The 27,314-nt window shown below is 27.6% G+C and overlaps 2 protein-coding genes across 3 annotated transcripts in view; both read left to right on the top strand.

Moving 5' to 3' along the window:
* The window catches only part of LOC122504809 (cGMP-dependent protein kinase, isozyme 1-like), a 519,664-nt gene that overhangs the window by 43,642 nt on the left and 448,708 nt on the right, over positions 1-27,314 (top strand). The gene's annotated exons all lie outside the window — the stretch shown is intronic.
* On the top strand, positions 4,835-5,678 carry LOC122504811 (extensin-like). Its single transcript, XM_043616072.1, has 2 exons — positions 4,835-5,110; positions 5,176-5,678. The coding sequence occupies exons 1-2, from the start codon at positions 5,051-5,053 to the stop codon at positions 5,593-5,595; spliced, it is 480 nt and encodes a 159-aa protein (XP_043472007.1). The 5' UTR covers positions 4,835-5,050; the 3' UTR covers positions 5,596-5,678.

Here is a 27,314-nt window from a genome sequence, read left to right as displayed (position 1 = left end):
AATCTTTTGCTTTGACTCTTTTCCAAACAATCTTAATTAACTTTAAATCCCAGTAATTAATTATTTTCTAAATAATTGAAACATAACCTGACATCTCATTATTTCTTAATCTTTTGCTTTGACCCTTTTCCAAACAATTTTAATTATTTTTTAATTGTTTTATTAATTATTTTCTAAATAATAAAAAACATAACCTGCCATCTCATTATTTCTTAATCTTTGCTTTGACTCTTTTCCAAACAATCTTAATTAACTTTAAATCCCAGTAATTAATTATTTTCTAAATAATTGAAACATAACCTGACATCTCATTATTTCTTAATCTTTGCTTTGACTGTTTTCCAAACAATCTTAATTAACTTTAAATCCCAGTAATTAATTATTTTCTAAATAATAATAAAAACATAACCTGCCACCTCATTATTTCTTAATCTTTTCTTTGACTCTTTTCCAAACAATCTTAATTAACTTTAAATCCCAGTAATTAATTATTTTCTAAATAATTAAAACATAACCTGACATCTCATTATTTCTTAATCTTTTGCTTTGACTCTTTTCCAAACATTTTTAATTAACTTTTAATTGTTTTATTAATTATTTTCTAAATAATGGAAACATAACCTGCCACCTCATTATATATATAAAATTTTAATAAAATTTCTTTTAAAAATTTAGCAAAAACCATAATATATTTATTATTAAAGAATAACATTTTTTAGGATAAATTGAAAGAAACACTGGAAACACTTGAGGCTATGGAGTATGTTCAGTATGATCCAAATGAACCTGGATGCACTAAAAAAGAGATGAGTGGATGGGACTTGCCACCAAAAGAAGTAGCAGGAGAGACAACAAAGAAAAATTTTAATGATGTTGAAATAGAAGAAAAACATGGAATTATTGAAAATAAGAGTACACCATCTAATAGTTGCATATTGAAATTAGAAGATGAGATCCATAATCTTGAAATGAAAATTCTACAACTTCAAAAAGAGTTGGATCCAAATCTTGACGTACCACTCGATTTGATAGGAGTTGAACCTTTCCAGCCAGATCATGAACAAGTCAATATCCCACTCGATTTGATAGGAGTTGAACCTTTCCAGCCAGATGATGAACAAGTCAATGTCCCACTCGATTTAAATCGAGTTGAACCTTTCCAGCCAGATCATGAACAAGTCAATGTCCCACTCGATTTAAATCAAGTTGAACCTTTCCAGCCAGATCATGAACAAGTCAATATCCCACTCGATTTGATAGGAGTTTAACCTTTCCAGCCAGTAAGAATTCCATTCATATATGATTCTGAAGGTGATCCAGCCCCATGGACCGTACCAGTACTAGGTCACGAATGATGACTTCACAACCTCGTCAAATAGAATTCATAAATGCATTGGAAAATATTGAAGGAGATCTAATGCCACCACGTGAAGATTTCATTCCACCACTTGAGGGACCAATTCCAGAACCACGGCATATTAGACGAATTGCTCATATTCCGCGGCATGCTAATTCGATGCTGCAAGCTCTACGACGTGCAGCACCGGTACCAAGAGCAGCACCGCGGCCAATACCAGCACCAAGAGTAGCACCGCAGCCAATACCAGCACCAAGAGCAGCACCGCGGCCAATACCAGCACCAAGAGTAGCACCGCAGCCAATACCAGCACCAAGAGCAGCACCGCGGCCAGTACCGGCTCCTAGACGAGCTATCCTCATCCCACCTAGAAATTTAAGGTTGACTTCTAGGCAACGCATTGCAAAGGCCATGCGAAAATTTGCAACTGCATCAAAAAAGAAGTAGCTTTTGATATTTTCTACGATTTTTTCAAGTTTTATTTCATTTTTTAATTATAAAGTTTTATTTTTGTTTACCTAAAGTCATAGAAAAAAGGCTAAGGAATTTTTATTATTTTTGTTTACCTAAAGTCATAGAAAAAAGGCTAAGGAATTTTTATTATTTTCTTTGATTTACATTTTATCATATAAGTCTTTGTTAACTTCTAGGCAACGCATTGCAAAGGTCATGCAAAAATTTGCAACTACACAAAAAAAAGAAGTAGCTTTTGATATTTTATACGACTTTTTCAAGTTTTATTAAATTTTTAATTATAAAGTTTTATTTTTGTTTACCTAAAGTCATAGAAAAAAGGCTAAGGAATTTTTATTATTTTCTTTGATTTACATTTTATCATATAAGTCTTTGTTAACTTCTAGGCAACGCATTGCAAAGGTCATGCAAAAATTTGCAACTACACAAAAAAAAGAAGTAGCTTTTGATATTTTATTCGACTTTTTCAAGTTTTATTTAATTTTTAATTATAAAGTTTTATTTTTGTTTACCTAAAGTCATAGTAAAAAGGCTTAAGAATTTTCATTATTTTCTTTGATTTACATTTTATCATATAAGTCTTTGTTAACTTCTAGGCAACGCATTGCAAAGGTCATGCAAAAATTTGCAAGTACACAAAAAAAAAGAAGTAGCTTTTGATATTTTATTCGACTTTTTCAAGTTTTATTTAATTTTTAATTATAAAGTTTTATTTTTGTTTACCTAAAGTCATAGAAAAAAGGCTTAAGAATTTTCATTATTTTCTTTGATTTACATTTTATCATATAAGTCTTTTTTAACTTCTAGGCAACGCATTGCAAAGGTCATGCAAAAATTTGCAACTACACAAAAAAAAAAGAAGTAGCTTTTGATATTTTATACGACTTTTTCAAGTTTTATTAAATTTTTAATTATAAAGTTTTATTTTTGTTTACCTAAAGTCATAGATAAAAGGCTTAAGAATTTTCATTATTTTCTTTGATTTACATTTTATCATATAAGTCTTTGTTAACTTCTAGGCAACGCATTGCAAAGGTCATGCAAAAATTTGCAACTACACAAAAAATGAAGTAGCTTTTTCCTACGTTTAAGTGTTAAAGTCCTATAAAACAAAACACTTGAGAATTTTTGTTATTCACTTTTCTATTATTTTTAAGGGAAACTACCTCACAAAACATAATATCCTTTTGTTAATTTTACATTGTATTTTTCTACTTATAGGATTGTAGAAGAGTATTTTTTTTTAGTTTTGAATTTTTTGAACTGTTTATTAGTTTTAGTTTTTTTACAAAGGATTTATGTAAACTTTAACATATTTATCTTTTGCTTGGTGTTTATTATCAAATTCTTTAATCTTTTTATTATTTTCTATTTTTTTTACAAATGCATTATGTGCTATTATGAATTATGTTGCTATTTTTTTACTGTCACCTACTTTAACCTTTTTTTATTAGTTTCTGCTTTTTTTACAAATAAATTGTGTAAACTTCTCCATATTTAGCTTCTGCATGGTTTTTGTCCATAACATTAAATGTGTATATGTAAAAAAGTGTAATAGTTTATTCATATGTATAAATATGTATACTTATTTAGTTTTATTAATACATTTCTATTTTCTTTAATTGATTGTTATATTTTATTTTTCATGTATTCTTTCTTTATTATATTTTTTAAACCTTCAGATAACACATGTAATCTTTTTAACCTCACGCTCTTTTACCATAAGCTTTATATATATTCTAAAAATGTTGATAATAAGGATTTTCAAGTATTCATTGTTATTTTACAGAGTTTATACTATATTTAAAAAAATTCTTCAATTTGATTAGATGAATAGTTTAAATTTTGTTAAGCTTTAAAAAATGATTTTAAAAATAGGGGTTTATTCTCCTAGGGTTAAACGTCATTAGGTTTATAATACGGATTCAATTTTAATTTTATTCTGATTTTACTTTTATTCAACGTTAATTTAACTTTGATTCAACTTTTAGAAACATTGACTCAAGACTAAAAGAACTTTATCTTTAACATGATAATATTATTTTCATATAATTTAATACTAACTTATTATTTTATCTATTTTAATTTTTGCTTACTATTAATTATGATTTAACCTTAACCTAATTCTAACGTAATATTTAACAGATTAATAGTTTAGTAGTTTTTTAATTTTTCTAATAAAAAAAGGTTTCTTTATCGACAGTTTTTTTTAAATGGTTTTTTTTTCTATAAAAAAAGTTTTTTAGTTATGTTTTAAAACTTTTATAATTGTTAATTAAGGAAGATTTCGACTATATCAGCAATTAGTGACATCTATTAGACGTCGATTGAACTCTTTGGTTTAGAGTCAGATGTTATTCTTAAGATAATTATTCCGATATGGTTGTCGGTAAATAACTATATTTTTTGAATTTAATTTTTGATCTGAAAAAATAAGCTGCGTGAACGACCTACATTTTATAATTGTTATTTACTATATAATTATATCTATTTATATATTCATTAAAAAAAAGTATTTATATTATAAATTTGTGTATATATAAATAGAAGTCAAAATATAAATATTTTTATACAATAAATTAACAATATGTAAATTATTATTCAAATGAATTATTTAGCATATTAATGTTCAAGGAAAGAAAATTTTTTTAATAACACTTAAACATGAAATAAATTTTATATCCTAGTTTAAAAAAATATTTCATTACATTAAGTATAAATTTAACTTAAACGTAAAAATAGAATTTTATTATTTATAAATTACGTGTTAAGAAATCTTTTCAGATTAGTCTTTTTCTCTTTATATTGTTTAAATTTTTATTTTTATACTAATAATTTTCCTTTATTAATTTATAACCTATTTATTATTTCTTTTATATTATTGATTAACGTATCTTCTTTTTTAAGTGTATGTGATTAATTATTAAAGGTAAAGAGTAAATTATAATTTGTTTATTTAAGTTTCAATTATAGTTATTTACTACCAAATTTATTCCTATAAAGTATATTATTTATAATCATAATTAATATATTTTGAGAATTAAAATTTCGCGCTTTACCGACGGGTAATAAGTATCTTCATAGCTACCATCAACGGCCGCAAAGCACAATCGTAAGAGTGCATAGTGGGGAGAGCGCGTGGTGGGGTTATCTCCATAAGTATTGTGCAACACAGCAGATGAGCTCATTCAGCTCATAGCGCAGCAGAAGGTGAACGAGATGGAGAACCAGCGGTGCGAGTGCTACAACTGCCTGATGCGGATGGTGTCACAGTACAATGTAAGTATTATTAATTAAGTAAGTAATTAGTAATAATTAAATTGTATTAATATAGTATATTTTAGTTACAGCACCCAGGGCGAGAGGTACCGCTCCAACCAATGCCCCCAAGGTACCCGTGGCACAGGCCAGAGACGCCACCACTGCAGCCGAGGTCGCCGACACCAGAGGCAACACCAACTCCTTCACCAGAGTCCAGGTCGCCGGAAGTAAGGTCTCCAACGCCTCCCAGGTACCCGTGGCACCGGCCAGAGACGCCACCACCCTATGTGGTGCTGGGGACGCCACCTCCACCAGAGGCGCAGCGAACAGCGTCACCGCAGCCCAGGTCGCCGACGCCACCTCCACCAGAGGCGCAGCGAACAGCGTCACCAAGGGCGCCGACACCTCCGCATGCAAATGGAGGTCAGCGACAACGACGTCGCCGCCGTCAACGCGTCGTAATAAAAATTGTCATCAATAATTATATTAATAATAAGTTATAGTTCAGATGAATGAGAAAATTATATTAATAACAAGGTATACATATACATTTATACACGTGTACGTTTGTAACGAAGTATTTAAAAAATAATTTCATAAAAATATGAATAATAAAGGTTTAAAAACAAAAACATTCTCAAGAATTATTTTGACTTACCGAAAAATTTGAGTTATCGCGCTATACCTTATCGAGAGTTGACTGTATTTTCTTTTGGTTCAGTTTGTTTATTTCATATTTTTATGTTGTGAGGTTCGACAAGTTAAATTTTTCTTTTGTTTTCTCTTACCTCTGCAAACCTCAATCGTATCCTCTTAACATTTGTTAGGCCATCGTTGGACTCCATCCGTGGTGGACTTTTTTTCAATGGATTTTTCCGACCTTTTCCATCAGTCAAATTCTGAGCTGTGAGATTTCGGTATAGTTCTACATCTCCCTATAGATTTATTAGGCTTCTACTTACCTTTGGAATTTAAGAATTCTTTTTATGTTTCAATTAAAATACATATTTTTCTCTGTCAGGAATAATCCTGGAAGGTTTGGATCATACTCCATTTCATCAATATTTTTTTTAAACAGTCCATATTGATTCATTGTTGATTCATTATTGATTCATTGTTGATTCATTATTGATTCATTATTGATTCATTATTGATTCATTATTGATTCATTATTGATTCATTGTTGATTCATTGTTGATTCATTATTGATTCATTATTGATTCATTATTGATTCATTATTGATTCATTATTGATTCATTATTGATTCATTGTTGATTCATTATTGATTCATTGTTGATTCATTGTTGATTCATTATTGATTCATTATTGATTCATTGTTGATTCATTATTGATTCATTATTGATTCATTGTTGATTCATTATTGATTCATTGTTGATTCATTATTGATTCATTATTGATTCATTGTTGATTCATTATTGATTCATTATTGATTAAATGTTAATTAAATTTAGCACTGGCAGTGTAAAGGTCTGTTGTTGAAAACAGTTTTGATTTATAGAGAGGTTCTACGCTAACATTAATCTTTGATTGATTTGCTGGTTGATTGACATTTGCGTTAAGTTACTGGGGACGATTTGCACATTTAAATGAATAAATGTATGAAATGTTGATAGTATTAATAAATACTGTATTTAATTAAATACCCTCATTAATTTTAAATTTGAAGTAAGTGAGATTGAAATAGTTAAAACAAATGAATTAATATTGTCATAGTAAAGTCATAAATAAATTAAAATTGAGTCAATGTTGAGTTAAAGTTAATTCAATGTTAATTTTAAAGCTTTACAAATAAAAACTAAACTAAACTATTAACTATAACTTAACTATTCATCTAATCAAATTGAAGAATTTTTTTAAATATAGTATAAACTCTGTAAAATAACAATGAATACTTGAAAATCCTTATTATCAACATTTTTAGAATATATATAAAGCTTATGGTAAAAGAGCGTGAGGTTAAAAAGATTACATGTGTTATCTGAAGGTTTAAAAAATATAATAAAGAAAGAATACATGAAAAATAAAATATAACAATCAATTAAAGAAAATAGAAATGTATTAATAAAACTAAATAAGTATACATATTTATACATATGAATAAACTATTACACTTTTTTACATATACACATTTAATGTTATGGACAAAAACCATGCAGAAGCTAAATATGGAGAAGTTTACACAATTTATTTGTAAAAAAAGCAGAAACTAATAAAAAAAGGTTAAAGTAGGTGACAGTAAAAAAATAGCAACATAATTCATAATAGCACATAATGCATTTGTAAAAAAAATAGAAAATAATAAAAAGATTAAAGAATTTGATAATAAACACCAAGCAAAAGATAAATATGTTAAAGTTTACATAAATCCTTTGTAAAAAAACTGAAACTAATAAACAGTTCAAAGAATTCAAAACTAAAAAAAAATACTCTTCTACAATCCTATAAGTAGAAAAATACAATGTAAAATTAACAAAAGGATATTATGTTTTGTGAGGTAGTTTCCCTTAAAAATAATAGAAAAGTGAATAACAAAAATTCTCAAGTGTTTTGTTTTATAGGACTTTAACACTTAAACGTAGGAAAAAGCTACTTCTTTTTTTGTGTAGTTGCAAATTTTTGCATGACCTTTGCAATGCGTTGCCTAGAAGTTAACAAAGACTTATATGATAAAATGTAAATCAAAGAAAATAATGAAAATTCTTAAGCCTTTTATCTATGACTTTAGGTAAACAAAAATAAAACTTTATAATTAAAAATTTAATAAAACTTGAAAAAGTCGTATAAAATATCAAAAGCTACTTCTTTTTTTGTGTAGTTGCAAATTTTTGCATGACCTTTGCAATGCGTTGCCTAGAAGTTAAAAAAGACTTATATGATAAAATGTAAATCAAAGAAAATAATGAAAATTCTTAAGCCTTTTTACTATGACTTTAGGTAAACAAAAATAAAACTTTATAATTAAAAATTAAATAAAACTTGAAAAAGTCGAATAAAATATCAAAAGCTACTTCTTTTTTTTTGTGTAGTTGCAAATTTTTGCATGACCTTTGCAATGCGTTGCCTAGAAGTTAACAAAGACTTATATGATAAAATGTAAATCAAAGAAAATAATAAAAATTCCTTAGCCTTTTTTCTATGACTTTAGGTAAACAAAAATAAAACTTTATAATTAAAAATTTAATAAAACTTGAAAAAGTCGTATAAAATATCAAAAGCTACTTCTTTTTTTTTTGTGTAGTTGCAAATTTTTGCATGACCTTTGCAATGCGTTGCCTAGAAGTTAAAAAAGACTTATATGATAAAATATAAATCAAAGAAAATAATGAAAATTCTTAAGCCTTTTTACTATGACTTTAGGTAAACAAAAATAAAACTTTATAATTAAAAATTAAATAAAACTTGAAAAAGTCGAATAAAATATCAAAAGCTACTTCTTTTTTTTTTGTGTAGTTGCAAATTTTTGCATGACCTTTGCAATGCGTTGCCTAGAAGTTAACAAAGACTTATATGATAAAATGTAAATCAAAGAAAATAATGAAAATTCTTAAGCCTTTTATCTATGACTTTAGGTAAACAAAAATAAAACTTTATAATTAAAAATTTAATAAAACTTGAAAAAGTCGTATAAAATATCAAAAGCTACTTCTTTTTTTGTGTAGTTGCAAATTTTTGCATGACCTTTGCAATGCGTTGCCTAGAAGTTAAAAAAGACTTATATGATAAAATGTAAATCAAAGAAAATAATGAAAATTCTTAAGCCTTTTTACTATGACTTTAGGTAAACAAAAATAAAACTTTATAATTAAAAATTAAATAAAACTTGAAAAAGTCGAATAAAATATCAAAAGCTACTTCTTTTTTTGTGTAGTTGCAAATTTTTGCATGACCTTTGCAATGCGTTGCCTAGAAGTTAACAAAGACTTATATGATAAAATGTAAATCAAAGAAAATAATGAAAATTCTTAAGCCTTTTTACTATGACTTTAGGTAAACAAAAATAAAACTTTATAATTAAAAATTAAATAAAACTTGAAAAAGTCGAATAAAATATCAAAAGCTACTTCTTTTTTTTTGTGTAGTTGCAAATTTTTGCATGACCTTTGCAATGCGTTGCCTAGAAGTTAACAAAGACTTATATGATAAAATGTAAATCAAAGAAAATAATGAAAATTCTTAAGCCTTTTTACTATGACTTTAGGTAAACAAAAATAATAAAAATTCCTTAGCCTTTTTTCTATGACTTTAGGTAAACAAAAATAAAACTTTATAATTAAAAAATGAAATAAAACTTGAAAAAATCGTAGAAAATATCAAAAGCTACTTCTTTTTTGATGCAGTTGCAAATTTTCGCATGGCCTTTGCAATGCGTTGCCTAGAAGTCAACCTTAAATTTCTAGGTGGGATGAGGATAGCTCGTCTAGGAGCCGGTACTGGCCGCGGTGCTGCTCTTGGTGCTGGTATTGGCTGCGGTGCTACTCTTGGTGCTGGTATTGGCCGCGGTGCTGCTCTTGGTGCTGGTATTGGCTGCGGTGCTACTCTTGGTGCTGGTATTGGCCGCGGTGCTGCTCTTGGTACCGGTGCTGCACGTCGTAGAGCTTGCAGCATATTGACTTGTTCATGATCTGGCTGCAAAGGTTCAACTTGATTTAAATCGAGTGGGACATTGACTTGTTCATGATCTGGCTGGAAAGGTTCAACTCGATTTAAATCGAGTGGGACATTGACTTGTTCATCATCTGGCTGGAAAGGTTCAACTCCTATCAAATCGAGTGGGATATGGACTTGTTCATGATCTGGCTGGAAAGGTTCAACTCCTATCAAATCGAGTGGTACGTCAAGATTTGGATCCAACTCTTTTTGAAGTTGTAGAATTTCCATTTCAAGATTATGGATCTCATCTTCTAATTTCAATATGCAACTATTAGATGGTGTACTCTTATTTTCAATAATTCCATGTTTTTCTTCTATTTCAACATCATTAAAATTTTTCTTTGTTATCTCTCCTGCTACTTCTTTTGGTGGCAAGTCCCATCCACTCATCTCTTTTTTAGTGCATCCAGGTTCATTTGGATCATACTGAACATACTCCATAGCCTCAAGTGTTTCCAGTGTTTCTTTCAATTTATCCTAAAAAATGTTATTCTTTAATAATAAATATATTATGGTTTTTGCTAAATTTTTAAAAGAAATTTTATTAAAATTTTATATATATAATGAGGTGGCAGGTTATGTTTCCATTATTTAGAAAATAATTAATAAAACAATTAAAAGTTAATTAAAATTGTTTGGAAAAGAGTCAAAGCAAAAGATTAAGAAATAATGAGATGTCAGGTTATGTTTCAATTATTTAGAAAATAATTAATTACTGGGATTTAAAGTTAATTAAGATTGTTTGGAAAAGAGTCAAAGAAAAGATTAAGAAATAATGAGGTGGCAGGTTATGTTTTTATTATTATTTAGAAAATAATTAATTACTGGGATTTAAAGTTAATTAAGATTGTTTGGAAAACAGTCAAAGCAAAGATTAAGAAATAATGAGATGTCAGGTTATGTTTCAATTATTTAGAAAATAATTAATTACTGGGATTTAAAGTTAATTAAGATTGTTTGGAAAAGAGTCAAAGCAAAGATTAAGAAATAATGAGATGGCAGGTTATGTTTTTTATTATTTAGAAAATAATTAATAAAACAATTAAAAAATAATTAAAATTGTTTGGAAAAGGGTCAAAGCAAAAGATTAAGAAATAATGAGATGTCAGGTTATGTTTCAATTATTTAGAAAATAATTAATTACTGGGATTTAAAGTTAATTAAGATTGTTTGGAAAATATTCAAAGCAAAGATTAAGAAATTCTGAGGTGGCAGGTTATGTTTTTTTTATTATTTAGAAAATAATTATTAAAACAATTAAAAGTTAATTAAAATTGTTTGGAAAAGAGTCAAAGCAAAAGATTAAGAAATAATGAGATGTCAGGTTATGTTTTAATTATTTAGAAAATAATTAATTACTGGGATTTAAAGTTAATTAAGATTGTTTGGAAAATATTCAAAGCAAAGATTAAGAAATTCTGAGGTGGCAGGTTATGTTTTTTTTATTATTTAGAAAATAATTATTAAAACAATTAAAAGTTAATTAAAATTGTTTGGAAAAGAGTCAAAGCAAAAGATTAAGAAATAATGAGATGTCAGGTTATGTTTTAATTATTTAGAAAATAATTAATTACTGGGATTTAAAGTTAATTAAGATTGTTTGGAAAAGAGTCAAAGCAAAAGATTAAGAAATAATGAAATGTCAGGTTATGTTTCAATTATTTAGAAAATAATTAATTAATTACTGGGATTTAAAGTTAATTAAGATTGTTTGGAAAAGAGTCAAAGCAAAAGATTAAGAAATAATGAAATGTCAGGTTATGTTTTAATTATTTAGAAAATAATTAATTAATTACTGGGATTTAAAGTAAAACTAAATATACTTACAAAATCTCGATACTGTCCTTGATGTTGACAGTCAACATTATTGCAAATGCAGAACTTAGGCTTATTTGAATCCTATTAAAGAAATCAGTATTGTTTAATATAAAACAGCATATCCAGCACAATAAGCAGTTAACTAATAATAAAAATAATAACAAATATTACTCACCATTATAAATATTAAATATTAATGATACGTAGCACGATGTATTCGACTTTCAATTACTTTGTTTGTGTTAGGAGTAAATATGGCGGCTCAGGGGTGACACTATAGAATGATTCCCCACATGTTTAACAATTTTCAAATATTTTATTTAAAGTCTTTATTGTTCAAGTTTTTCTAATTAATATATAGAGAAATTATTTTAAAATACTTTTACATAATAAAAAATACTTTTGTACACATATAAAAATTAATTTAATATATTATATAGTATAAAACTTTGAAATTCGCGCCGCGTAGGAAGGTATTATAAAAAGGAGGAAATTACAAACGTGGATTTCTCAAATAAAATAAAAATAAATAATTCTAACTTATTAAAATTATTAACTATATCCATATTATTGAACATTTATAATAAAAGTTTATAAATTTAATATTTTAATTAAAAATTTCATGTTATCATTTAATTTTATTCTCGATGAGAGAATTAACCAATAGAGAGACACCATTCTCTTGGAGCAGACGTAACAACGATTTAAATATATCGAGAATGATATTTGAAATTCTATTGAATTCAAAACGCTTATTTCTAGTTTGAAGTAATATTTTCACTTATTTTTATTATAAATTATTTACATTTAATAAAATAATGATAATAGTAATAATAATATTAATAAATAAGAAATTATTTAAATTTACCTTACTTAATGAAATAAATAGTTTTAAGAATAAAAAAATATTAATTATAAACAACTGATTATTTTTTATAAACAATAAATAATGATAATAGTAATAATAATATTAATAAATAAGAAATTATTTAAATTTACCTTACTTAATGAAATAAATAGTTTTAAGAATAAAAAAAATTAATTATAAACAACTGATTATTTTTTATAAACAATAAATAATGATAATAGTAATAATAATATTAATAAATAAGAAATTATTTAAATTTACCTTACTTAATGAAATAAATAGTTTTAAGAATAAAAAATATTAATTATAAACAACTGATTATTTTTTATAAACAATAAATAATGATAATAGTTAATATTTTATATATAATAAATATTTATAAATAATATTTTATGAAAAAAAATTAAACTTACTTTCATTAATAAAAATTAAGTGACGCCATTTATTTGGATAACACTCAAACCATATCAACACTCGGTCGGTAAGGTTGAACACCCCTTTTAACCCACTTAAAAGTTTAAAAAATTAAATTTCCCGCCAAGAGGGTTTGGAATTCGCTAGTGGCGCTATCTATCGGTTGATCGTTGAACCCTGTCGGTAAAACAGAGCGCCCCTTTTAACCCACTTAAAACTATGAAAATAAAAATTTAAATTACCCGCCAAACTGATTAGAATTTGCTGGTGGCGCCATCTAGCGGTGGCAGCCGGAACTTAAAAAAATCGGTCGGTAAAACAGATAACCCTTTCTAAGCCACTTGACAGTTTAAAAATAAAAATTTAAATATCCCGCCATAGGGGTTTGAATTCGCTGGTGGCGCCATCTCTCGGCACAACACTCAAACCGCACTCTGTCGGTAAAACAAAATGGCGGCTCACTGTTTAAGCAGTTTGAATTTTTCAAATAAATTTTTAAATTTCCCGCCAAGCAAGTTTGAATTTGCTAGTGGCGCCATCTAGCGGTGGCAGCCGGCACTCAAAAAAATCGGTCGGTAAAACAGATAACCCTTTCTAAGCCACTTGAAAGTTTAAAAATAAAAATTTAAATATCCCGCCATAGGGGTTTGAATTCGCTGGTGGCGCCATCTCTCGGCACAACACTCAAACCGCACTCTGTCGGTAAAACAAAATGGCGGCTCACTGTTTAAGCAGTTTGAATTTTTCAAATAAATTTTTAAATTTCCCGCCAAGCAAGTTTGAATTTGCTAGTGGCGCCATCTAGCGGTGGCAGCCGGCACTTAAAAAAATCGGTCGGTAAAACAGATAACCCTTTCTAAGCCACTTGAAAGTTTAAAAATAAACTTTCGACGATACGACCTGGAGTCGTATCGGCTTTGCTATACTACTATTTTTGGATTCAGCGTAAAAAAATACATCAAATTAAAAAAAGAATGATTAAAATCGGTAAATAATTAACGAAGTTATGACCATTTTTGCAAATTTGAACGGCTGAATTGAGTTGTGGCGGCGAGAATCACGCTCCTTCGAGTACCACTAATCCGACGTTCAGAGGTTGAAAAAAACTACATTTACTTTTACTTGATATAAATGAAAAATAAATTCACAAAACGTTATGTCCAATTTTTTTTATAAAATACATATATTGAACTATAAGTGGTATGAATTGCAATTAAAAATATTGTTAATTAACTAGTCAGGAATTTTTTGAAAAAAAATTAACTAACTCCCCCCTCCTTGAAGCTGGGTCGGATTTTTTTTTAGAAAAGTTTTGTGAAAACGAATGAAATTAAATTCCCTTTACACCAAATCGATAAAGTGAAAATTGACTGAGTTATTTCATTTGTTTATGTCAAAAAACATACCCTTTTTTAACGTCTATTATTATGCACTTAGATAAAAAAAATCAATTTCCCATTTAAATGGAATAAAAGTTTGACTCCTAAACTGTACTCTCGAAGAAAAAAAACGAAATTCGCAGGTCCAAAAGTGGGGAAATTCCGTTGAAAAATTTCATGTTTTTAGTTAACAAATGGAATAAAACATAAACTATTTGTCCGATCAAGTTGACTTTTTTTAAAATTTATTCAGCTTCGCAAGGACAATATTCCTGGTGAGTTGTAAACAAATTCAATAATTATTAACAAAGTTATTAAACAATTAAAAAAGTGCTATTTTTAATGGTTTAAATTCATTTGCAACTAAACTAATAAAACTTTTTCAACGTATGACCAGTCATTTGAAAGGTATTTTCAAGCTCTACAACTTTCAATCACAACTTTTTCCTCTAAAATTTAACCGGAAGCAAGGGTCTTCAAAAAACTACGTTTCTCGATCTTTGACGATTGTTTACACTATTTTTTGCAACCGGAAATCGAGAGCAAACCATGGGGCTCTTATATGGGGCCCTCAAACTACAAGAAACTATTGAGACTTTTCAGGTTGCATTTATGAGCACTTTTTGCACTCACCGACTGGCCTATAACGCTTAATAAGGTAATTATCTGCACTAGGTTATTTAAATATCAGGTATGAAATTCAAAATTTGCGATAATTACTTAAAAATATGAAACTTACGGACAGGCGGTTTTGATTTTTTTTGTAGCACTAAATCAAAATTACTCTGTTAGCACAATTAAAATATTAAAATATAGACTCTCAGTTGTGCATAATAATTTTTCTTGTACTAAAAATGTAAGAAACAACAATTTTTATTATTAGTTAAACTTCTGATTTTTAAGTGCGGACAAGGGACACCACTGACATTTTGCTTCTAATTCTTCTTCCAAATTTTTTCAAAGAATTTCTAGCGACTAAGAATTGTTAATTTAAGTAGAAGGAGTGATTAAGAAAATTAATTGACTTTAAAAACTTTTATATACGAACTAATATTCCAGATTTTTGGGCAGGACATGAAAATGACAATTTAAATTTAATCAGGGTAAGAATTCCTGAAGTGGGCAACGGATTTTCCAAGGTTTGCAATTTCTACAATAAACTTTATAAAAATAAAGATCTAATAGAGGAACAAACAGTCACCAAGTTTTATTTAAAAATATTCATTTGTTTATTTTTTATTAACAATTTAATTTTAATGTAACATTTTTTTTAAATATTTAAATCTCAGAACTGGATTATCGGATTTTGATGAAAAATTTTGGACACAATTAATGAAGATTTGAGCTTTTTAAGAAAAATTATTTCAATGTTGAAAAAAATTATTTATTGTAAAAAATAATTGTTAATAATAAACAAATGAATAATTAGTTGTGTTCTGGACCTTTTTTGTAAAATTTTTTTTTCAGAACCTTAAACTATATAAATCAAGGATTAAATAACTGAAAGAAAAAGTTGGTAGATCGAAATAGTTTATTAACTGTGAATTTTTTTGTGAGCGCGGTCGCGCTGTTTCGTGCGTCGCGGATTGACGTGGAGCTCCTTAAGTTCTTTGCACACTCACCACAAACACCGAGTATTCTTAAAAACTGAAATACAGAATAAGTATCTAAAATTTAAGATTATTAGTAGAATAACACAGCCACACAAAAAAAATAAAGTGTCTTGATCTGAGGTCGAGACATATGTATTCCGATGTATTTCGATGCGCTGAATCCGAATCCGCCATCAGAATTTGGCCAATGGGTCCTGGTTTCGCCCTAACCTCAAAAAATGCCCTAAAATCGCTAAAATGGTCACTTTTGATTTATCAAAATTGAATCTAACCGCATGTTGATAATATTCTAAGATCCCTTAATATAAATTAACTATTCTATAAGCTTTTCAATTGAAAATTCCTATAAAACATTAAATCTATCGAACCTAATCTCAAAAACACATCTAAGATTCCAAACAAACAAATTATACCATACACAGCACAATAAAAATTATGTAAGCTCATGAAAGTTACAACTTAGGTGTTTTTATGATTGCTGATTACGAATCCGGTGTTAGTTTATCAAAATTCAAAATGGCGGATCCAATATGGCGAACAATATAATTAAAATTTGTTTGGATTGGCTTAAAAATCGTTACTCGGGGGTTTTCGGGGTCGCTGATGACGAATCCCATGTCGGTTTCTAAAAATTCAAAATGTCAGATCCAATATGGCGGTCTTTATTATTTTAACGATTATTTTAAATTTATTACTCGCGGAATTTTTCGGGACATTAGATAACGAATCGTATATAAATTTTTATAATCTTAAAGTCTTACGAATTGTTAGAAAACAATTATTAGAAATTTAGTGAAATGGAAATTTTTTGACAAAAAAATTTTTGTACCCGGTTGTAGGCACCCTTGAAAAATCCGCTAAAAATGGAAAAATATTAAAAGAAACCAACACAAATAAAGAAGAAATAAAAGTTTATTTATTTTAAGAGACTTCGCCGGAATAAAGAACAAAAATGATGACACGTTTTCACACTATGATCATCGCTAACAGAAGCATAATGCTAGCATGTGAAGTAGCTGGCCCGCATATCATAACGCACTTCTAATGCACTGAACGACTATATTCATCGCATTTAATGGAGTTTTCGGCTGTCAATTTCCTTGGCAGAAAGTTTAGATAGATGAGTCAGTAGTCCACATCATTGTCAGTTGGTAGAGCCTCCTTAACATAAAGGTGCCCACAACCGGGAATGACAGTCATTTTTTAAAAAGACTGATGCAGGATTTTGGTTAAACACGAAGGTAAATCACAAAATATAATGACAACACTGAAAAAAAAATTAAACCCTTTTTTCTGAACGAATCTACAGATTCTACACCCATATGTTGCTCTTTGAAAACAATACAAAATTACTCTTTTATTTATTTAATGCAAATTTTCTTTATTATGCTCTCAGCTATTACACGAATGCATATATTTGTTTCGTTATTAATACAAAAAGTCCGTATTGTCAACGAACACGACTAGCAATACTTAGATCAGTAAAGTCTGCTTGCCGTCGAAGTTTACGTAGAGGTGCCCACAACTGGCGCACTTCAGCTAATAAATTTAAAATAATCGTTAAAATAATAAAGACCGTCATATTGGATCAGCCATTTTGAATTTTTAAGAACCGACATGGGATTCGTCATCAGCGGCCCCGAAAACCCCCGAGTAACGATTTTCAAGTCAATCCAAACAAATTTTAATTATATTGTTCGCCATATTGGATCCGCCATTTTGAATTTTGATAAACTAACACCGGATTCGTAATCAGCAATCATAAAAACACCTAAGTTGTAACTTTCATGAGCATACATAATTTTTATTGTGCCGTGCATGGTATAATTTGTTTGTTTGGAATCTTAGATATGTTTTTGAGGTTAGGTTCAATAGATTTAATGTTTTATAGGAATTTTTAATTGAAAAGCTTATAGAATAGTTTATTTAAATTAAGGGATCTTAGAAAATTACCAACATGCGGTTAGATTCAATTTCGATAAATCAAAAGTGACCATTTTAGCGATTTTAGGGTATTTTTTGAGGTTAGGGCGAAACCAGGACCCATTGGCCAAATTCTGATGGCGGATTCGGATTCAGCGCATCGAAATACATCGGAATACATATGTCTCGGCCCCAGATCAAGACACTTTATTTTTTTTGTGTGGCTGTGTAATTTTACCACATTATTGTTTATACTAGTGACAATAATATGTAAAAATAATTCTTTTATTCAGGTATTTTTAAGAAATGTAATTTATTTTTAATTAAATAAATTTCACTTTGTTGGTGTTTAACTAGTATTTTTTTTTAATTTTCGACTAAATTTGTGAGTAAATAAAAAATGTTTTTGTTGAAAGCAAAGTTTTCAATTTTAACTTTTTGTTCAAGAAATATTGTATAATTTGTTTTGTTAATCTAACACAAGGAAATTTGAATTCTCTGCTTTAGACGAAAATTTACCAGTTTCAATAAAAATCCATAACAAAAATTTTAATCTAAAGAAAATTTTTTTACTGTGAACTTTTTACTTATTTAACAAAAAAATTTTTTAATTTACTTACAAATTTATTTGCAAATTAAAACGAAAATACTAGTTAAACACCAACAAAGTAAAATTTATTTAATTGAAAACAATTTACATTTCTTAAAAATACCTGATTCGAAAAATTATTTTTACATATTATTGTCACAGGTATAAACAATAATGTGGTAAAATAATTCTACTAATAATCTTAAATTTTAGATACTTATTCTGTATTTCAGTTTTTAAGAATACTGTTCGTGGTGAGTGTGCAATGAACTTATAGAGCTCCACGTCAAGCCGCGACACACGAAACAACGCAACCGCGCTCACAAAAAAATTCACAGTTAATAAACTATTTCGATCTACCAACTTTTTCTTTCAGTTATTTAATCCTTGATTTATATAGTTTAATGTTTTGAAAAAAAGTTTTACGAAAAAGGTCCAGAACACAATTAATTATTCATTTGTTTATTATTAACAATTATTTTTTACAATAAATAATTTTTTTCAACATTGAAATAATTTTTCTTAAAAAGCTCAAATCTTCATTAATTGTGTCTAAAAATTTTCATCAAAATCCGATAATCCAGTCCTGAGATATAAATGTTAAAAAAAAATGTTACATTAACCCATTAACGCCCAACTTGTGAAAATTCTTTGGTCATTTTCAAGCTACGTAATTATAAATAAAACGGTTGACAATTTATACCAGAGGTACATTTTCTAAAGGTTTTTGATATGCTCTTTCCGATTCCGGTGACAAAAATAAATTTCGTCTAAACCAAAATTAAATATGGCGGTTTTAATGTCAAAAAACACAAAAAAATTCATTTTTTCAAGTTTGACATTTTTTTCACCTCGAAAAAGTGTAAGAATAAAATTCTATTTTTAACCATCGGTGCATCAAAATTATACACTTTCGAGAAAAGTAAAGTAGAATTTAAAATTTCAAGATGGCGAACCAATATAGCGTCAAATCTAATGTAAAATTTAAAAATTTTGGGCAATATTCTTCATATTGTCAAAAAGTCAATGAATTCGCCTACATTTTGTTACTCGGGAGTTTTCGGTGTCGCTGATTACAAATATGAACTTTATTTTCAAAAATTTAAAATGGCGGATCCAATATGGCGGACGATTTTTACAAAAATTCATCGAATTCACTTGAAACTTGTCACTCAGGGGTTTCTGGGCTCGTTGATTACGAATATAAAATTTATTTCTGAGAATTCAAAATGGCGGATTCAATATGGCGGACTAATTTTTTTAAATTGTTAAAATTCACTTGAAACTTTTTACTCAGGGGTTTTTGAGATGTCTAATTACGAATGTCAACTTTATTTTTAAATATTCAAAATGGCGGATGCAATATGGCAGACGAGTTTTACAAAAATTCATCGAATTCACATGAAACTTGTAAATCGGGGGTTTTTGGGGTCGCTGATTACGAATATGAAATCCTTTTGGGTCAGAATTTCTCAAACGGATCACTTTAAAAAAAATAATTTTGTTTTTTATCGAAAATAATTTTTTTTACTCCTCGTAGAGTAAAAAATAGACCCTGAAAATTTTAGAACAAAAAAAAATTTTTTGTGAATGTTATTAACAATTTAGTTTTTTTGTAGTCTTAAATTAAAAAATTTTTTTCTCGTAAACTATTTGACCGATTTAAAAATTACGATATGGGTTTTCTTCGTCATGAAACAGAGTATTTAAAAATAATTTTGGATTTTAAAAAACTTTATTTTTAATAGTTTTTTATATTAATTGTTTATAAAATGTTAATAACAAATTGTGTTCTGCGCCTCAAAAAAAAAAAAAAAAAATTGCCTAGTATTGCCAACATTCCCCTGAAAACAAAACCGTTTTGAAAAAAAATGTACGTTAATTACGAAAAAAGTTATAAAAAAATAACTGTGGCGGTGCACAGCGATTCATGACTCGCAAACATGGCTCTCATGGCACCTGTGAGGCATTATTCCTGAACTGCCCCAAAAATAAAAAAAAGTTCTTGGATTTCCTTTATACTTTGGAAATATGTTACCCTAGTAGGTACAAGTTACTACACCAATTTAAAGGTCCAACCCCCTACCCCAATCAAAAGGGTGGGGGGTTGAAATTTCAGCTTAAACTCGAACATGCATTCTTTAAACATTTGTAGTTTCTACTTAAATTATTCAATTAAAAAAAGTAAGTAGTGTTTTAGAAAGGTTTTTTTGTGTACTTTTAAAATATTTTATTTATATAATAAAAAAAAAATTTTTTTTGCAAAAATTTTTTTAAATAAATAGTTTTTTGCAATTTTGCACTGCAGCGCGATGAACAGTGGGATTTTTTTTCAACTTACTATTGAAAATTGTCTAGAAACTACAAATTTTATCGGATGTTCATGTTCTTGATTTAAAATTACTAAGAAATCCATCAAAGTCGATTTTTGAATTTTTAATTGTTTATTTTCTTCTTGTTACTCAAAAATTTGACAAATTACAATATTTTTAGAAAAAATCATGTTAATTTTTTTATTTTTCTATTACACATGATCGAAATCAATTTAAATTAGTCGAGTATGACCACCGGACAATTAATAAAGCATAATACAATTTATTTAAATTGTTGCAAACAATGTTAATTAACAAATAGATTACTTCGGACCTTCTTCATAAAAAAAATTGGTTTTTTTGCAGACAAGTTTAAATTTATGTCTAATTTAGTAAAAAACTAATTTACAGTTAAAAATTATCATTAATATTAACAATTATATAAACAATAATCAACTTCCTTTTGTATTTGTAAACATTTTCGTCATTTTTTAAACTTTAAATATTTATATCATATGTACATTCTTTCAAAAACTTAAAAAATTTATTTGCTTAAACAATTACATTTGTTATAAACAAATTTTTCATTTTTAAACAAATAAGTAGCTTTTTTCATCAAACAAAATTTTTTCCTTTTTTTATATTTACTATCATAAAAAAGAACTCCTTAATGAAATGGGAATACTATAAATTATTCATTTAATTCTAACGAACATTATAAGTTAACAAATATTTAACTTTGTTCTTTTTTCACAGAAAAAATATATTTATCTATATGCATTTAGATGTAAACTGTTTTAACTGAATAATGGTTTACTTCATTAAAAATATATATATTTCTTAACTTATAATGTTCGTTAGAATTAAATGAATAATTTATAGTATTCCCATTTCATTAAGGAGTTCTTTTTTATGATAGTAAATATAAAAAAAGGAAAAAATTTTGTTTGATGAAAAAAGCTACTTATTTGTTTAAAAATGAAAAATTTGTTTATAACAAATGTAATTGTTTAAGCAAATAAATTTTTTAAGTTTTTGAAAGAATGTACATATGATATAAATATTTAAAGTTTAAAAAATGACGAAAATGTTTACAAATACAAAAGGAAGTTGATTATTGTTTATATAATTGTTAATATTAATGATAATTTTTAACTGTAAATTAGTTTTTTACTAAATTAGACATAAATTTAAACTTGTCTGCAAAAAAACCAATTTTTTTTATGAAGAAGGTCCGAAGTAATCTATTTGTTAATTAACATTGTTTGCAACAATTTAAATAAATTGTATTATGCTTTATTAATTGTCCGGTGGTCATACTCGACTAATTTAAATTGATTTCGATCATGTGTAATAGAAAAATAAAAAAATTAACATGATTTTTTCTAAAAATATTGTAATTTGTCAAATTTTTGAGTAACAAGAAAAAAATAAACAATTAAAAATTCAAAAATCGACTTTGATGGATTTCTTAGTAATTTTAAATCAAGAACATGAACCTCCGATAAAATTTGTAGTTTCTAGACAATTTTCAATAGTAAGTTGAAAAAAAATCCCACTGTTCATCGCGCTGGAGTGCAAAATTGCAAAAAACTATTTATTTAAAAAAATTTTTGCAAAAAAAAATTTTTTTTTATTATATAAATAAAATATTTTAAAAGTACACAAAAAAACCTTTCTAAAACACTACTTACTTTTTTTAATTGAATAATTTAAGTAGAAACTACAAATGTTTAAAGAATGCATGTTCGAGTTTAAGCTGAAATTTCAACCCCCCACCCTTTTGATTGGGGTGGGGGGTTGGACCTTTAAATTGGTGTAGTAACTTGTACCTACTAGGGTAACATATTTCCAAAGTATAAAGGAAATCCAAGAACTTTTTTTTATTTTTGGGGCAGTTCAGGAATAATGCCTCACAGGTGCCATGAGAGCCATGTTTGCGAGTCATGAATCGCTGTGCACCGCCACAGTTATTTTTTTATAACTTTTTTCGTAATTAACGTACATTTTTTTTCAAAACGGTTTTGTTTTCAGGGGAATGTTGGCAATACTAGGCAATTTTTTTTTTTTTTTTTTGAGGCGCAGAACACAATTTGTTATTAACATTTTATAAACAATTAATATAAAAAACTATTAAAAATAAAGTTTTTTAAAATCCAAAATTATTTTTAAATACTCTGTTTCATGACGAAGAAAACCCATATCGTAATTTTTAAATCGGTCAAATAGTTTACGAGAAAAAAATTTTTTAATTTAAGACTACAAAAAAACTAAATTGTTAATAACATTCACAAAAAATTTTTTTTTGTTCTAAAATTTTCAGGGTCTATTTTTTACTTTACGAGGAGTAAAAAAAAATTATTTTCGATAAAAAACAAAATTATTTTTTTTAAAGTGATCCGTTTGAGAAATTCTGACCCTTTTATAAAAATTCAAAGTGGCGGATTCAATATGGCGGACAAGAAATTTCAAATTTCATTCTATTGGCTTAAATCTTGTAACTCGCGGGTTTGTAATAAGCGACCCCAAAACCCCCTAAGTAACAGGTTTCAAGTGAATTTGATCAAGTTTTTAAAATTAGTCCGCCATATTGAATCCGCCATTTCGAATTTTTGGAAATAAAGTTCATATTCGTAATCAGCGACCCCTAAAACCCCCGAGTTACAAGATTTAAGCCAATATAATGAAATTTAAAGTTTCTTGTCCGCCATATTGAATCCGTCATTTTGAATTCTTGCAAATGAAGTTGATATTCATAAATAGCGACCCCAAAAAACCCTGAGTAAGAAGTTTCAAGTGAATTTGATCAATTTAAACAATAAGTCCGCCATATTGAATATGACCTTTTGAATTTTTGAAAATGAATTTCATATTCGTAATCAGCGACCCAAAAAACCCCGTGAGACAAGTTTCAAGTGAATTCGATTAATTTTTGTAAAACTCCTCTGCCATATTGGATCCGCCATGTTGAATTTTGGAAAATGAAGTTCATATTCGTAATCAGCGACACCAAAAACCCCCGAGTAACAAATTTCAGGCGAATTCATTGACTTTTCGGCAATATGAAGAATATTGCTCAAAATTATAAAATTTTACTTTAGATTTGACGCTATATTGGTCCGCCATCTTGAAATTTTTAATTCTACTTTACTTTTCTTGAAAGTGTATAATTTTTATGCACCGATGGTTGAAAATAGAATTTTATTCTTACACTTTTTCGAGGTAAAAAAAATGTCAAACTTGAAAAAATTAATTTTTTTTTGTGTTTTTTGACATTAAAACCGACATATTTAATTTTGGTTTGGACGAAATTTATTTTTGACACCGGAATCGGAAAGAGCACATCTAAAACCTTTAGAAAATGTACCTCTGGTATAAAATGTCAACCGTTTTATTTATAATTACGTAGCTTGAAAATGACCAAAGAATTTTCACGAGTTAGGCGTTAATGGGTTAAAATTAAATTGTTTATTAAAAATAAACAAATGAATATTATCAAATAAAACTTGGTGACTGTTTGTCCCTCTATTAGTACTTTATTTTTATAAAGTTTATTATAGAAATTGCAAACCTTGGAAAATCCGTTGCCCACTTCAGGAATTCTTTCCCATCACCCAAATAATTTTTTTTAAAGTTATTAACAATTAAAGTTTTACGCAATTTTAAATTTTAGCAATATTAAAAATACTTTTAGAATTTTTTCCTTTTTATACATAGACTAATAGTGTATAAAAGTTTTTTCAAAATTTTTTAAGTTACCTCTTACTCAAATTTTTTGTCGGACAATACTTTAAAGAAAAAAAGAAAAATTAAAAGAAAACATTTTTTTAATTCAAATTTTGAAAAAAATATATAATATATTTTTATATTTAAAAAAACTATTTTTTTTAAACAGTAGCAAAAAAATACATCTAAGCACAAAAATACTAATCGCACTCCTTACGAAGCTACGCTGGGACCAATAAAATGTGGATTGGCAAATATTCCTCTACCTGACAACATATTACGTGCTTTACATACAGAGGTAGATTTAGAAAAAGCACTTGCACAAATAAGCAAAAATGACGAAGAACAATCTTCCGAAGTTATAAAAGACGTGGAAAATCAATCTTCTGAAGTACCAATTGACGTGGAAAAACAACTTCCCGTAATTTCAATGGACGTGGAAGAACAACCTTCTGAAAATGGTTTAACTGAGCCTACTTGTTCAATATTGTGTCAAATTCGCAAATTAGAAATGAATAAAAATAATTCTGTTTCATGTACAAAATGCAACCTGTACATGCACATTGATTGCAGCGTTTTAAATTTAGAAACAGAAAATACTCTTATTTGTTCTTTATGTGAAAAAGGGACAAACATAATTGATAATCAAAAAGATTGTTTCAATAGGCAACAGATTGCAGCAGAAAAAATGAAAAAAATTTTTAAGGAGAAACTTCCATCGTTGGATATTGGAGACTGTGTCACACTCTCAGTTCCTTCAGTGGATCGTGCGCCTCTGGATTTTGCCAATATTTTTGGAGTGATAATAAAAATCGAAAATGAAGTTTATCAAGTTGGGACGGAGAATGATATTATCAAAGGTTCGAATAGACATTAAAAAGTCTGGAGCTGCGAAAATTGCACTTTGCGATGTAAAGTCAAATAAAACTCTTTCTTTGAGGGAAGCTGCATCTTTACAATTGCTTTTAATATTATTAGAATTATTATAAATTAAATACAAATTGACGTTTATTTCTAATTAATTAAGTGTTTCAAAAGTTTATTTTTATATCTATGTTTATAAACGGTCATAGAATATTGTATCTCTTCTATTTTCCGAGGACACTTCAGGCCAGGCTTGCCAGATTGGGCTATAAACCGCGATTTGGGCTGTCTTTTGCACTGTTTTCGCGGCCTAAATCTTGTTATCGCTACCAACAGCGATTTGGGCTACCCAATGACCGCGTTTTTTTGCTTTACAGCGCTGTAATTTTACTTTTATTTAAAATAACAAAAAAGTTTGTATTTTATTACAGTCATCAATTTCAGTAAGAAAAATATATTAGCGCCATACTTCGGTAGTAATTTCTACTAATTATTACTATGTTCCACAGTCGGTATTTGTGTTACATAGATATATGGGGCAAAATTCCTCAACTGTCCAGGTCAAAAAATTAATTTTCTCTAAACTTTGCTAAAATGTTACTATTATTAGTAGAAGTGTAAATATAAATTTTTTTTGAATTTGATAAAATATTTCTTGAGTTATGGAGTTTCAAAATTTTGATTTTTTTGAAAATATCTTTTTTTCAATTTAATATATTGATAAGTAAAATTAATCAAATTTAAAGTATGAATAGTGATTTTTAAAGGGGTTTTCACGGGCTATAAGCTGTTGATGAAAAAAAGTTGATTTTTTTCAATTTGACCTAGAAATTCAAGGTCAAATTCTTAATTTCAATATATCTCAAAATCGATGTTTTTTATTTTTTTCTAACCTATCCCAATCGAAAGCTTACCTTTTTTCCTATGAGCCATGTAAAAATCAGAGTGGGACCATGGAAATTTTTGAAGAAAATAATTATAAATTATCATTTTCTATGTAAAATAATGATAAATTATTATTTTCCTCAAAAATTCCCATGGTCTTACTCTGATTTTTACATGGCTCATAGGAAAAAGGTAAGCTTTCGATTAGGATAGGTTAGAAAAAAATAAAAAACATCGATTTTGAGATATATTGAAATTAAGAATTTGACCTTGAATTTCTAGGTCAAATTGAAAGAAAACAACTTTTTTTCATCACCAGCTTATAGCCCGTGAAAACCTCTTAAAAACCACTATTCATACTTTAAATTTGATTAATTTTACTTATCAATATATTAAATTGAAAAAAAGATATTTTCAAAAAAATCAAAATTTTGAAACTCCATAACTCAAAAAATATTTTATCAAATTCAAAAAAAATTTATATTTACACTTCTACTAATAATAGTAACATTTAAGAAAAGTTTAGAGAAAATTCATTTTTTGACCTGGACAGTTGAGGAATTTTGCCCCATATATGTCTTTCTGTTTGCCGAACTGCTGGTTGTGTGAATGTCAACAGTGTCTATACACAGGCGAATAATATTTAGATAGATTCTTTTTTATTATGAAATAGTGAGCGCCAAACTTAAATACAAATGCGGAAGTAAGGAAAGTATTTAAAGCATTTTAATTGTAAATGGGAGTCAGAACCCGATCTCAAAGGTAAGTAGAAAGATAACGGGTCAGTCTATTATTGTTAATGTATTTTATTATTTATTCGAAACAAAATACAAATTACAAAAATAACTACACTTTGTTACTTTTAAATTCGCTTTTCAAAATAATAATAAATAAAAATACGTTTGTTCTCTAACTAATTAAAGTATAACAAACGGTGTATTGCCATTGAGTATCTTATAAAATTAACAAAACAAAACTCACACACACGTATTACAAAAAAAGCACTAAATAATTTGACTCCTTATTCACACACTACATCCAATTGAAATCTGAGACTCTCAGATAAAATAATCAATACAAGTTTAGCAAATCTTCTTACAGTTGACACATTACTTGAAGACATTATTGAAAACCAATATGAAAGTTTATCATCCCTTTGT

Source organism: Leptopilina heterotoma, unplaced genomic scaffold, assembly GCF_015476425.1.
Source record: "Leptopilina heterotoma isolate Lh14 unplaced genomic scaffold, ASM1547642v1 Lhet_32, whole genome shotgun sequence".
Taxonomy (NCBI): Eukaryota; Metazoa; Arthropoda; class Insecta; order Hymenoptera; family Figitidae; genus Leptopilina; species Leptopilina heterotoma.
This window is presented reverse-complemented; position numbering and strand designations above follow the sequence as displayed.